We start from the raw sequence: 15300 nt of genomic DNA, 5'->3' as shown, positions 1-15300 counted from the left end.
TTTTAATAAGCAAAAGTGACCAGTAACACCAAAATGACAATGCCACGTCTCAGTTCAGTTCAGTTCAGTCGCTCAGTCGTGTCCGACTCTTTGCAACCCCATGAACCTCAGTACACCAGGCCTCCCTGTCCATCACCAACTCCCGGAGTCCACCCAAACCCATGTCCATTGTGTCAGTGATGCCATCCAACCATCTCATCCTCTGTCGTCCCCTTCTCCTCCTCTCTGCCATCTAAAACCCTGAAAGATCTTTCCACTGACCTCCATCTGGCAAAGCCTGGCTCAAGAACAGTGGACACCAGGCTCCGAATGCCCGCTTTCTCCCAGCTGACCTGGAACCCTCACTGAAGGATTTCTCTTCTCTCCCAGGAATCACAGGCTGCTGGTTGCCTATACTCTACCTTTGTGTGGGTTAAAAAACATCCTTCAAGGTGGTTGAACTGGAAAAAGGTGCCTCTCTGAGCCAAAAAGACTAAGCTTACATTTCTGCCCTTCAATTCGTTCTCCCCTAAACCAGCCCCCATTGAAAGTGAAATTGAAAGTGAAATTGCTCAGTCGTGTCCGACTCTTTGTGACCCATGGACAATACAGTCCATGGAATTCTCCAAGCCAGAATACTGGAGTGGGTAGTCTTTCCCTTCTCCAAGGGATCCTCCCAATCCAGGGTTTGAACCCAGGTCTCCTGCATTGCAGGAAGATTCTTTACCAGCTGAGCCACAAGAAAAGCCCAAATTATCCCCACTGGCTTCTCTTTATTCATTGCACATTCTGCCTGACCCATCCGGAAATCATTTTATCCCAGGAGGTGCTGGGACAGCTCACCTTTGGGCTTTCATGACCTTCTGCCCAGACTCTACAGTAGTAAACCAGCTGGAACCAGCTCAAGGATGGAGACTGGCAGCCATGAGCTCTGCTCAGCCTCCCTCCCAGAGAGACGCTGCTTCAAGCAGCAGCATCTGCAGCTGTTGCCCCTGCAGGATCCACCATGCCCAGGAGGCACCACATGCCTGATTCAGGGCAAAGGGTATTATAACTGAGTCCAGGGTACCAGAGCCACCATGCCTATCCTATGCCGATGCTGTTCAGTCGGGAAGTCCTGTCCGACTCTTGCAACTCCATGGACTGCAGCACACCAGGCTTCCCGGTCCTTCACCATCTCCCAGAGTTTGCTCAAACTCAGGTCCATTGAGTCAGTGATGCCATCCAACCATCTCGTCCTCTGTCGTCCCCCTCTCCTCCTGATGACCCTACATGAGGGATGACAGTCTCCTATGTGGGACTCCTCTCCTGGGCAGTCTTTTCTCGGGGGCTTCCCCTCAGCCTGACCAAGGTGTTCCTCTGAGCTGCACTCCCGTGTCAGGCTCTTCCTCTCGATCATCCGTCCTTCCTTCCCTCTGCCCGTTTACAGGTGTCAGACCTGCACCATGTGCTTAAGACTCTCCGCACCTGTCCCATTCCGTCTCCCCTTCATCCTTCAAAGGCATTTCCTCCAACAAAGTTCTTGGACTTCTGCTTTTGGATGACCTGAACAGAAAAGCAACCTTATCTTTATATTCCAAGTGCCAGGGGTGTTGGGGGGAGGGGGTCTTGTTTACTTTAGAGCAGTGAATATAAAGTCCCAGCTCAGGGGCTTGATCAACAGGTGGCCTTGGGCAGGTCACTTAAGCCCCTCTGAAACCCAGTTCAGTGTCCTTGTGTATTAAATGGTACTGATTATAGCACCTATGCCTTCAGATTGTTTGAGACTTCATTACAGTAATGTATTAATACACTTATCACACGTGTGAATGCATCTGAGAAGTAATGACTACCCAATACCATGCAACTCATCTGTACCAGATACACCGAGTACACGACCTACATGCTACGTTGGATGTTACCTCACGCTGATGGCAGCAATGATCATAGTACCGCTGGGCCATGCTACCCACACCACACACACCCAGTCCTCTCACAGAGGCTGCTGAGGGTGACCTTCTCTGAAGGGGACCACTTGGGTCCCTGGGCCCCAGCCTGGGCTATTCTACATGGGGGACTCACCAGGTAGCTCAAATAAAAAGCATCAGTGAACTCTTTGATACCTCTTTGATGCCTTCCTAGGACTCAAAATTGTAATCTGTCCCAAGACCAAAGGTAATATGGCCTCATAGTTCAGGATGGCAAAGACAGTTTTACAGAAAACCAACCCTTAAGAGCATTAGTCGGTGGCTGCGGGATGTGACAGTTGCTTGGGGGAAGAAGCAGTTGTTTTTCTGCTCCATTACTCTGCTCTCCATCTCTCTTTTCCCAGATCACCCTTAAGCTACATGTACTGGGAATCAGCATTAATCATATCCCATCCCATCCCATCTCCTTTGATACACTCTATAACCTCCTGGATGAGGAAATGGCGGGGCATACCTCCCAGCCTCTGGCTAGGGACTGAGCTCACCATCAGGACCACAGAAACTTTCTAACTCTGCTAATAACCAAGATCTTCTGCTAAGGGATACAGCTTTACCAGACAATGCTCCAGGGTTGTTGACAATTATTGGAGAATACAGCTACAGATTCTATCTGAGCCAGTTCTCACCCTCAGACAACAGGAAATGTAGTTTTTCCTGTAATTTCCAAAAACACCTTCTTTTCCTTTCTTCCCTTTTATTTCCTCCAATAAACATTTATCAACCACTCTCTAAGAGCCAGGCCCCAAGCTGGGCATCTGAGAGTCACCACTGAATGAGAAACAATCCCTGCCTTCCAGAATCTTTGATTCTGGACTAAAATCAAGATTAGCAGAATTTTTTATGGGGGGTAGGGGGGATGTAGTGTGAGAGGAGCTCACTCTAACTGGTAGTGATAAAGATCATAGAATATGGGTAACCCACTCAGAGAGGTAACCCACCACCTCTGGAGCCCAGGGATGGAAGTGCCAGTTAGACTGAGAACAGCAAGCTTAGGACAGAGTGGCAAGGAGAAGGGGGCAGTTTGCAAAAGGAAAGAGAACATGATTCTTTGTGGCTGGAGGGAGAGCTGAAGTAGGAGCTGGGCAGTGGAAAGACGTGTAGAGGTTGGAAGGGGTCAGGCCCCAAAGCACTCTCAACACCATTAAAAGGATTGTGGACTTCATTCTGAGGGCAGGGGGAGCTACTGATCTTCCCTAAACAGAGGAATGACACTAGAATCTTCAAGAGTGGAAAATCGATGGAAGGGTACGGATTAGAGACATACAAGCCAGGGATTTCAACTCAGTGATGGCTTTCTCACGTAAGCGTTGCTTCACAGCTACATTTCCACAGTTGCAACCTTGGTATCCAGCTCCCAAGCCACTAGTCAGCCAGGAAGAGTTTCCATTGTGAGGCGGAGGGCCAAGGGTCACATGAGAAGCCTGATATTGAAGCCAGCACTGGGCAGTACCCTGGGGACTCGGTGGCCCCCAATCGCGTTTAGTCTCCTAACAACCCTACCATCGTCAGTTCATAGCTGAGGACACAAGTTCAGCAAGACAATTGACTTCCCCAAGGTCACAGAACCATTAAGTGGTAGAGTCAGAATTTGAACTTGGGGCCTCGGACTCCAAGTCCAGTGCTCTTTGCTCTACACCATGTCATCTCCTGCAGAGACAGTAAGTACTGCGAAAGACACAAGAAGGAGGAGATGAATGGGACCTCTGGAAGTCAGGGCAAGATTTCCAGAGGCAATGAAGAGGGATGGGAAGTGCGCCTTGAACACGGGGTAGATGCTGTGTGAGCGGAAAGGAGTGGTGATGAGGTGAGAGAGAAGAAGAGGTGAGTGAGTGAGACGTCACAGTGAAGACCAAGAATGGCACACCCATGGGACATCTACATGATGCGACATGAATTTAATCTACCTCACAAGAGGTTAAGAGACATGGAGAATGGAATGAAAGGTCTAATACATGAATAGCCTGAACACCCCGAATCAGAGAGGAGACTGAAGAGCTGGGAACATCTCAAGAGCGAATGTTGATTGCCCTGAAGCCCGAGCGCCACAACTGCTGAAGCCAAGAGCCGTACCGAAGCCTGTGCACCCCACCCGGAAAATAGTCCCCGCCTGCCACAGCCAGAGAAAGCCACGGGAAGAAATGAAGCCCCAGCAGAGCCAGAAATACATAAACAATGTTTAAAAAAGAAGTCAAAATTATAGAAGAAGCATGAATGCTGAGAATTAATCAGCACACAATAGTGAAATGGCACAAAACTACTCAGGGTCGGAGTTTGTCAACCAGAGAGAAAAAGCAGATTACCTACAGAGAATAAACACACTGGTGGCTGACTCTTGAGCTGCAATCACAGAAGCCAGAGGACAATGGGTTAGTAATATTTTCAGGGTGCTGAGAAAAAAGGATTGAAACTCTTTCAAGGTGAAAAGAAATGTAAAGATATCTTCAGAAAAAATTTGAGAGTTTGACTACTAAGAAAATTTTAGAGAATATATCTCATTTAGAAAAAATATAATCCTAGACAGAGAATCTGAGATGCTAGAAGAAATGATGAGCATGGCTATTTTAAGTCAATTTTTAAAATATATTGACTTACAAAGTAACGATAACCATGGGCAATTTGAGGGTTTCAAAAAGATAAAACGAAACTACTGGATAACATCATTTGAGAGTAGGATGATTAGAATTTGTTTAGGAAGAGGTTAAAGACATATATTAACAAAGCATGCATGTGAAATCATCTGAATTAACCACTAAAAGACAGGCATTGAGAGTGGTATAACCTCCAAACAACAGAAGTGGGAAGATGCGATGAAAAAAAAAAAATTATTTTTCAATGAAGTGTAAAACAAGCTAATAACTGAAAAATAAATACAGTGTAGTTCCATTTATATTAAACTGAAGACTCACAAAGCTTAACACTCATGTTTGGAGATCAATATATAAACGATATATGAAGCAAAGAAATGATGGACAAAATACTCAGAATAGGGATCATATCTGATGAAAGGAAGAGGGATACATGGGTGAGAAGAAAGCTATGCAGGGGCCTCCAATGACTTTATGCCTTGCTTTTCACCAGGGTCAATGGCACAAGGAAGCAGAGCTGTAATCTGGAAGCTGAGGCAGAAGCCCAGCTACAGCTGGAGGCCCTTGATGGGGACTAAGGGGAACAGGGTGTTGGACCTGACCTGACCCACAGGTCCCACAGGTGCCCAAGGCTTCTCTGGGGGTCAGAGGCAATCTGACTCACTACAACGCCCTCTGCGGGGCCTCTGCCCAGAAAAGACAGGGCCGAGGTAAAGGGACAGAGGCCCTTCAGGGCAGCAGCCCCGCTTCCTGTGGGTGCATCAGGTGAGGGTGAGAAGGCGGGGAAGGCCGCAGGGAACATGTACCCCAGCACAGCAACGGAGTCCAGGATGACTTTCAGGCTCCTGGCACCTGCACGTCAGCAGCACGGGTGGGAGTTTGCAGCCAATGCTCCGGTGAGGCGGGGCAGCTGTTGCTCCCCACTCAGCTCTATTATTGTACCTCAGGCACAAATCCCCGAGCATTCTTCCTGACGCCTCCCCTAATCACTTCCCTGGATTCCTCTCAAACACCACCAAAACTCAGTGTTCACTATCAAAATATTTGCTCCCTCTGTACTAATCGACAGCAGCCCCGGGAAAGGAGAGGCACTTCAAGCACACTTGCAAGGACACTCTGCTCTCATGGACCCATAAATCCACACCTTGGCAAATCCTAGAGCAGACCCAGGATTCAGTTCCCATTCCCTCCACCACTTCCATTCTGGTCCCTGAAATCATTAGCTCAAATCGAACTTGAGTAACCAAATGAGCTCCTTTTATTTCTCTGTTAGGGCTTCTCCCCAAAAAGGAAGAAAGGCAGGCAGGCCAGACATGACATTTTACTTTTTATGGGTCTCAATTTATCTGACATGCATATTTCTTAAAGCTTTCACCAAAGCTACGCCTCACCGGCCAGCCAACAACACCTCCATTACCATTCAGCTATTTCTCATTCATTTCTGTGACTTTCCTTTCTTATTGCCACACTTTCCAGACGATAACATTAAGGGGATTGGAATTATTAAGCTCTTCCTTCTCAACAGTTTCTCAGAGCATCCTGAAGCCACAGAGATTGTGATGAATGAGTTCCAATGCCTTCATTTTTTATAACTCCAAATGAAATTTAGCCACAGCTAAGTGCTGAGACAAGGGCTTCACTGGACAAGCTTCTTGGTTTCAGATATATTATGCACAAGGGACACCATTCCATACCATGACTGCCTGCCTGTTCTAAGCTGACATGCCAGGTTCAAATTATGGATGCCACTATTCATGACAGGGTTGCAACCACCCAGCAAAATGACTTCTGAAACTGGCTACACAAGGATCTTGCGTAGCACTAACCTCAACTGGAAGTAAAAAATCATTATTTGATTCATGCCAGTCTCATTGACTGGATTGTGAGTTTCACTAGGACAGTTACTTTCCTCAATATGGTGGCCCTCCATTGGTCTTGCCCACTCAGGACCATCTGTGCATCTTCTGGCAAGGGAATGGTGAGCTTCTTTGGGGGAGCCACACCTTCCCACTCAGTCTATCCAGTTGCAATGGGATGGACTCCTTCCTACTCCAGGAGTGGTCATGTGACTCAAGCCTAGCCGATCAGACAGCTCAACCATTTGGCCATGATGACTAGCTCAAGAGTGGGCATGTGACCACAGCAGAGTCAACAAGGCAGAATTTTGGGAGTAACACTACAAATTATTTGAGAGAAAAGTATGTCCCCTCTTCAGCTAGATTTGAAACTAGGAAAGCAAGTGCAGGCATGCTACCTCAGGCTGATGCCTTGTTTGAGAGCGACAGAGCTGAGAGATGGAGAGAGGCCAGTTGCTGAAAACAAGCTCCCTGAATCAAGCAAGCCTATAGCTGTACTAATCTCTTTTGAGTGTATCGGTTTGGTAGCTTTCTGCCAATTGCAAGTGAATGTAAGTGCCACAAGGGGAAGGAAATTGTCAGTTTTGCTCACCACCATATGCCCTGTGCTTAGCACAGTGTCTCACATAAAACGGAAGCTTAATGTTGGTAATCAACAAATGATTTAAATATCTTACACAGGAGCCTGCTCCCTAGTGCCCCTGCCCAGACAATTCAACAACCTCAAACTCTAACAGGTGCTATTATTACCTCTTCCGGAGAATTGTGCAGGCTTCCCTGGTAGCTCGGCTGGTAAAGAATCCTTCTGCATTGCAGGAGACCTGGGTTCAATCCCTGGGTTGGGAAGATCTCCTGAAGGAGTGCATGGCAACCCACTCCAGTGTTCTTGCCTGGAGAATCCCCATGGACAGAGGAGCCTGGCAGGCTACAATCCATGGGGTCACAGTCAGACATGACTGAGCAACTAAGCACAGCACAGCACAGAGAATTGTGCAAGGGATAAATGAAATACTGGATGTTTGATATTTACCAGACACAAAGCACAAGAGAAATTTTCACTAAATTACCAGTTAATACATAAAAGCCGGTGTGATCCCACACATGAGGCAAACCAACTAAACCCCATGAATACAGACCAGTGTACACCCGAGGAATGGTACCAGATCAGGCAACACCTGATGCCAGGGATGCCACCAATCCAAGTGGTACCTCTGAGCTCCTCCAGATAGATAGGGCCCCAAGCAGGGGACAGGACTTGGAAGCAGATCAGGGACCCAGATCTTGGCCTCTCTCATACCCTCAGCTGCACATCCTCATGCAAAGTCTAGACAACACGCATGGCAGTCCTGCCCCTGTCCATCTCCCCACAAGTGCAGAGAAGACTCTGACACTCAGATGCCCTTTGGAGAGAAGCAGGGAATGGGGTGAGACAACCGCAAACCCAAAGCCTATTCTCCCCAAAAGGACCAAGTTAACTAAAGATGACCACATTGAAAAAAATGACACTAAACAGAACGGATGAGAGTTTATTTTTTTCCCTACTACCCAGAGGGGTGAAAGGGGTTGGTGATAACTTCATGAGATCAGAGAAATTATAGGAAAGTACACTGCATTTTCACTGTACATTTAAATAAGCTTGAAATGTGGCTGTACAAATGTTGGTCGCACTGTGAGCTCTGCATGGGGGGCAGACAGTCTATTCGTGATGAATTGCAAGACACGCTAGCCACATTGATCGCCTGCAGGAAGTGTTTCCAGGAGGCTGCAGCCTAGAGCAGGCGACACCTTCCTGCCTTGTGCCTTCCTGTGGGCTGATGAGGAGTGTGACCTCAACATGTAAAAGCATCCTCTCTATTTTAAATGAAAGCTGTAGGCAAATGGGGCTTCCCTGATGGCTCAGCAGTAAAGAATTTGTCTGTCAATGCAGGAGACACAGGAGACTTGGGTTTGATCCCTGGGTTGGGATCAAACCTTCTCCCCTGGAGAAGGGAATGGCAACCATTCCAGTATACTTGCCTGGAGAATCCCATGGACAGAGGAGCCTGGCAGGCTATGGTCCATAGGGTCGCAAAGCTTCAGAGCAACTAAGCATGCACACACACAGGCAAATGGCTCTGACATGTGACTCTATAAAGAACTTAATTACTAAACAAGGTAATTTGAGTATGACAGACTTTTAATACTTAAGCATAAGTATTATAAGTCATTTCCAGGAAGCTTCTCAATACTATAGCAACCAAACTTCATTCTCTAGCAAATGTCAAAGCTACCATATTTGTTTCTAGATAAGCAAACAAAGAAGAGCTCACGGTGGGAAGGTAGGGGAGAAAAGTCATGTGATTTGACCTAATCCCTATCAGCCTGGACAAGCCATGCCTTCACTGTCTTGACTGAAGGGCCGTCTGGCCTCTGTTTACACATCTCAGCTGTAGGTGTGCTCAGGGCTCCTGGACGTAGTTTATTCCATCTCAGGACAACTAGCTGCTAAAAAAGATGGTCAAACTGAATCAAAGTTAACACCCTGTGATTTTCATAAGTGTTCCATTTCTTGAGGCCCCTGACCTAGAAGACATTAGTGATTGGAAGACAGCAGCTATGCCTCACACCCCAAGGCTTCCATCTCATGCCTGTCATCATAAAAATGTGAGGCCATGAAAAGGTTCTGGCATGAGCTGGAGCCCTTCATCCCAGGGATGGGACAAGCTTGGGACTGGGCATCCATGGGAAACTAGACTGCAGGTCCTGGAGCACAGAAAACCTAAAGGCAGTTTCCCGGGTCTAACCGATGATAGAAACTTCCCAGTGTCAGCAAATTAGGAAGAATCTCTTGCAACCACCAGATGATATACTTCTGATGAGACCATCAGAAGTATATTAAATCAATAACAACAGAAATCACAGTATATTGTTACTTTGTGCTTTTATTTAATCCCAATAGAAAATAAAAAATCAGTTCTATCAAATCCAAGCCATCTAGATCCTCCAACATCTGTCCCTTTCCACACACTTTAGTTACCCACACCTGTGCCTCTCAGCAAAACACTGAAAATGAAAAAGTGTTAGGTAGACAAGACACAAAGGGCCTGAAATCAGAAACATGGAACTAGGGGAAAAGAAAGAGTTAAAATCTTGAGAACACCATTACAATCGAGGCTTTTCTAAAGCAAAAAATAATTCCACTTTTCTTTGTGACCTTTTTTTGAGACCCTATAGCCAGTGCACAATTTAAAAAAAAAAGAAAAGAAGGAAGAAGGCTCCTTTATTTCTTAGTTGGAACAGCTTAAGCAAGAACTTATGAAGAAAGTAGGTCAACCGACCTACTTTTTTTCTTCTTTAGAAATGTTTGCATTTAGGATAAGAGTTGGTGGAAATTTTCCATTCCAAATTCTGCTCCAGAGAGGAAAATCAGCCATCTGACTTGACATGATAGATGGTAACATGCTAACCATTGCTTCCAAATGACCCATGTGTTATCCCTCACAGCTTTTTTAAAATATTTCAAGATGGGTGTCATATTCATAATGAAAGAAAATTCAGACTTTTACTTTTTTGTGGGGAAGGCTAAATACATACCACCTTCCTTTTGTGAAGAGTTGTTTGATGTCATCTTTTTCTTTACTTCCAAGTGACAGGAGTGGTGTACCCTAAGGGTATGAGGCCACCATTCACATGCTTCAAATCCTGATATGCATCTCCAAAGGCTACCGTGTTTATTTATTCCATATAACAAGTAGAAGCATTTACTGCAAGTTCTAAACACTTTATAAATATGACACACTTAATCTTCATAACACCACCGTTACTTTCACAACCGCTGGTTTCTTCAGCTAGTTCTTGCTTCGCATGGATTTGGTGCTCAGGTCTCACTACCCGCCCCACCCTCCTGATTCTGGCTGCCACCTCTCAACAGGTTCCAAAGTCTCACCATAGTTTCCTATCTTTCTATTGTTCTTGGGGGCTGAGGACAAAAGCCTGGCTCACTCTCTCCTTCTCAGCCCCAGACACTCTAGCTTCCGAGATTGATCCCAAAGACTGTACAAGGCATTCCCTGATTTCCCATCAAGCAAGGTTAGGAACTAGAGGCAGCTCTGCTCTGGAAAGTCCAAGGAATGAGAAGGGGTGAGATTTAAAATAAAGAACTCAAAGGGGCTTCCCTGGTGATCCAGTGGTTAAGAATCTGCCTTCTAATGCAGAGGACACAGGTTCAATCCCTGGTCGGGGAACTATTAATAAGATCCCACCTTCCTCGGAGCAAATAACCCCAAATGCCTCAACAAAGACCCCGTGTAGCCAAAAACTAAATAAAATAAAAGGACTCGAGCTATGCATGAAAGAAGTTCACAGTAAAAGGATTGTGAATCCAGAGGAGGCACTTTTTTGCCCCAGTCTCCCTCCCTGGCCAGCTGTATATTCAAGGAGCCACCAGGATGGAGGAACAAACACTGGGAGCCAGAGCCGACCCCAGCTCCCATATTAACTACTGGGTAAATAAGGGTGATTTCTCAAGCTTTTCTGCGCATCAGTGATGCTATCTGTAGAGGGCTAACCATGCCTAACTCAAGAAGTTGAGAGTCCCTCTGAAACAGTGCACATCCAACCACTCTGCACATCTACACAGCCAGGCAAACACACAAGACCTCAGGGCAGCAGCCTGCCAGGAGGATCACCAATGGGTAGTACTGATCAGCCAGCCAAGCTCTTTCTGTTCCGTGCGGCTCGGAGAGGATGTGACCCTCCCAGCGCATGCAGCTGGGGGAGTCCACGTTGCCTCTCACCCTCTGCCTCCACGGGCACAATCCTTCCCACCTCCTTGGGGGCTGCCTTTCTGCAGGACAGCCTGGTGTGTCTGCTCCCCCACCTCCCACAGGACTCCTGGAAGGGCCATGCAGGAGGGGGTGTCCACTGCCTGAGCCTCAGTTCCTGGACTGAAGACAGTACCGGTAATAGAGACACAAATAAGAACAAAGGCGCTCAACAGTCATTTTTAGGAAGAAAACATCCTCACTCCTTAGCCCACAGACTCCCACCCAGGTGCCCGCTCTGTGGCTAACCCCACACCCTAGCCAACCTTTCCCATGTGCCCAACAACCTGAGAAAACTTTGGAAGCTTGAGCGGCGAGTAAGACCGGTGGTCCTGGGGCAGCGCCAGCAGAATCACAGTGCATACCAGGCGCTGAGAACAGACATTCTTAAAGGCCCTCTGGTCACCCATCTCCAGAGTCCTCTAGCCGCCCCTCTGCCCAACAGCAGCTGCAACCATCTTTCTTCTGTTGAAGTGAAATGTGTCTCTTTAGAACTCCCAGCCCTGAATCCGCTCAACGATCTCCCTTTTTCCAGATGGGACTCCGGAGATTGAGGACTGGTGGCTTTGTTCCCCTGCCACACACATATTTGAAAGACAAACATTCCCCCCGCTCCCAACAAATAATTACTAAAAATGACTGCTATACTTCTATGTCCTTTCCCTGCTTCAAACACAATCAGATGTTCTGTGGTTAAGGATAAACTGGACAAAGAGCCTGAAGGGATGGACCCACCCTAGAACCCTGCAGCTCTGGGACTTTCAAAAATCCTCTCCTCCACATGTGTCCTGAAGACACAGCATGGGAAGGTAGGAAGCAGTGCCCATTCCACTTGGGAGCTCTGCTTTGCACAGAAAGCCAACCTCAACTGCTGGGTCCCTACAAGCTGCACCGACTACATGCATGGGGAGTGCCCTGCCCTGGTGATAGTCAGAAAAAGTTAAGAGACGAACACCCCACCTAAGTGCAGGACAAGCCATCGGGAGGCCCACTCCAGCACCCAAGCCCAAACTCCGCTATTCACTGCGCACCGGCAGTCCCTGCCAAGCCCTCAGGGCAAGTCTTCTGGAGACAGCCGGTGGGCTGCTGCCAAGACAATAAGCCATGAACCAGGTGTGACTGATTTTCAGAAGTAAAGCTCAGGAGGAGAAATGGGTTCTGACTGAGGCAGTATTTAGACAGAGGATATTCTTAATAGTTTCAGATACATGTTGAAGTCCAAAAATAGATATTTTTCCCCCAAAGCCAAGCTTACATGCAATAGCTTTTCTCATGAGTATTTTTATATAACCAGAAACCTCTCTTAGAACCCCTGGAACATATCAATGAACACAGGAAAAGGAGGAATGCCTTAACATTTTTTCTCTTTTTAACAGAGGAGACTTTTATCAAGAACCCCGCGGCCTCAGTGGGGAGGCACCTCCTCCTCCCCTCCCCCTCTGTGCTCCGAGTCCACTTTCCCAGACTGTCTCTGGAGAGGAGGAGTCTCAGCCTCCGGGAGGCATCAGCATCCACGCTCATGCGCTCATGGACAGAGCACATTTGTTGGCTTGATCTTCATACATATCCCATGGAGTCAATGTTAGGGTCACGGATGAGAAATTGAAAGGACACACCCAAGCTCACAGAGCTGCTAGGTTCTAGAGAGGGCCGCAGATCTTCAGACTCCCGGTCCACACTGTTCTTTGAATTACGGTTCAACAACACATCCACATGTGTTTGACAGTAGGGAAGAAAATACAAAGTCACAAGAGTCCTTTTTACACCTGAATTTTGCACCTAAAATTCAACTAAATTAATGATGACTGCTTACCCCGGGGAAAGAAAAGATTTACATTAGGATTGTGATAGATTGCATTATTGGCTCAAATTCTCCTCCCCTCCCTGTCTTCACACTCTTTGACACACGGCTTTGCAGTTCCTCACGTGAAAGGGGCAGAGTATTTTTCCCACCTTCTCAACTCTGTGACACACTGTGGCCAAAGGCATGAGGTGAAAGTGATGGCATGCTGGTGTGGAGGCTGGGCTTCCAAAGCCTGGCATGGTGCCACTTGCTTTCTGGCTCCTGAGAAGAGCGTGCCCAGGCTGGCCTGCCGGTCCCAAGAGCAGCATAGAGCCACACAGATCAGAGTCCCCACCGCCCCAGTGATGATGCCCAGCCAAGATCAGCCAAGAGCAGAGCCTCAGCCAACCTGCAGCAGTGACTCCCTAACACTGACTGTGCGGCAGGAGGCTTCTTCTCTAGCACAGATTAGCAAGGGGGAGTCCCACTGAGTATGCTATAGGGAATTGCTACAATGGGAAAGAAGTTGGACCATACCAGGACTTTCAGACTTTGGGATTTTAGGTATAAGTATCAGTAAAAAGCCTCTGGAAAAGGAAATGGCAACCCACTCCAGTATTCTTGCCTGGAGAATCCCATGGACAGAGGAGCCTGGCAGGCTACAGTCCGTAGCATCGCAAATAGTAGGACACAACTTAGCTACTGAAAAACAACAAGAAATCAAACCAAAATTGTGGAAACCAACACGGGATTCCTCCCTTTTTCTGAGCAAAGGCAATATATAAAAAATAACCATTGCTTACTATCACCATCAGTTCATAAGAGACAGGACATGTTAACACTAAAACTGAGGAGAGGATATTATCTTTGAATATGACACAGTCCTTTCCAAGCAAAGATAGCTGGCCACCCTCCATATATGAGCCTTTTTCTTTCCTCTTGTCACAGATCAATGAAAACTTTGTCACTAAATAGCTCTGGTCCATGTATTAGCAGCGTTTCTGCATGCTTTATCACTTGTGTGAATTGCAAGACTTAAATCACATTTCTGTTTGCTCTGTGACAATATAAAAATTACATTTTTTAAACTGGGATAAAAAATAAAGCTAAAGATAAATTTGAGGACCTCTGCCATGCCTTCTCCCCTGGCAGAGCAGCCAACAGCCCTGACAAACACCCTCCTCAACACTATGAGTCACACGCTATGCAAGCACCTAAGAGGCTAGTTTGTGCTTTCATGATTACAATAATGTACGAACAGAAAGGAAAACAGTGATCCCAATGGAAGCTCTCCCAGGGCTACAGGGACACATAACTGAGACAGAGGTTCCAGGCAGGGAATCCCTGGGACCAGCTCCAGGGACACACAGTGAGGCCACGCATAAACATTGACTGTCTTCTTTCTGAGCCATAAGGAGCCCCTCCACCCTGTTGGGTATATGGAGGCCCAGGAGAAGGAAGGGGGTCACAATGCCCAGAGAGAAATGCCTCTGAGGGACCCTTGACGGCCAAGCAGGTTGTTTAGTGAGGGTGGTGCACAAGAGTCCTGTTCATCCCTTCCCAGCAGAGAGGGCAGTGCTCGTCCGGAGCCCTGGGGGCCTGCCGGCTCCGGCACAGAGATGCTAAGCCGTGGTCTCTAAGGGTCTCTGTGAAGGCCCCTCAGTGTTCCAGCACACACCATGGGGACATCAAAGCCTGTGCCTCAAGCTCAGCACATTCAGTGAGCACAGAAAGGGCAGACACCAGGCCTCTCTCCACTGTGCTCTCCGCAGGCAACCAGGAACACAGCCTCAGCCCCAGGAGACCGCTAGCCAGAGCAGAATCAGCAGAGTCTAACGCCCTCACTCCCCTGATTGCAGCGGCCCTTCAGACTCTGCCCCAACGCCAGAGGGAGGCTGAGATGTGGAAACCTGCCCCCAGGGATCTGGAAGGTCAGCCTACCGTGGAACCAGGGCGCGATGGCTTTGGTGTTCCTCTCGAAGCCTGCTCGGCGAGGCAGCTGCTCCTCCTTAAACCAGCGGACTATGACTTCTCTGGAGACGGGGCGCAGGGGCCGCTCCCAGGTCCTGCTGAGACAGACACCACGGAGTGTGGGAGAGTCACGAGGGAGGGGCAGGGGGCGGGGCAGGAGGGAGGCGGAGGGGGCCGGGCAGACCACCGCGAACACCCGGTGCCCACACGCACGCTTGAGGAAAGGATTAAATAAATCCAAGTACTTGACGGCTCTCTGCAGATTATAATGTACCAGCTGTTCGTATTTTTCCCCAAAAGAAAACTGTTATCACTTGTTTTGGGGAAAAAAAGCATACTAGCATAACATCGTAAAGC

General features: G+C 47.7%; 1 protein-coding gene across 2 annotated transcripts in view; it reads right to left on the bottom strand.

Annotated features, from left to right (window-relative positions):
- SH2D4B (SH2 domain containing 4B) overlaps positions 1 to 15300 on the bottom strand; it is an 82220-nt gene that overhangs the window by 8144 nt on the left and 58776 nt on the right. For both annotated transcript variants that reach the window (XM_027962301.3, XM_042240921.2), the window contains exon 6: positions 14914 to 15038. In XM_027962301.3, coding sequence (XP_027818102.2) covers positions 14914 to 15038 — 125 coding nt within the window. The remainder of the gene's footprint in view (positions 1 to 14913; positions 15039 to 15300) is intronic.

This window comes from Ovis aries, chromosome 25 (genome assembly GCF_016772045.2).
Source record: "Ovis aries strain OAR_USU_Benz2616 breed Rambouillet chromosome 25, ARS-UI_Ramb_v3.0, whole genome shotgun sequence".
Lineage (NCBI taxonomy): Eukaryota > Metazoa > Chordata > Mammalia > Artiodactyla > Bovidae > Ovis > Ovis aries.
The sequence above is the reverse complement of the archived record's forward strand: the minus strand, read 5'-3'. Positions and strand labels throughout refer to the sequence as shown.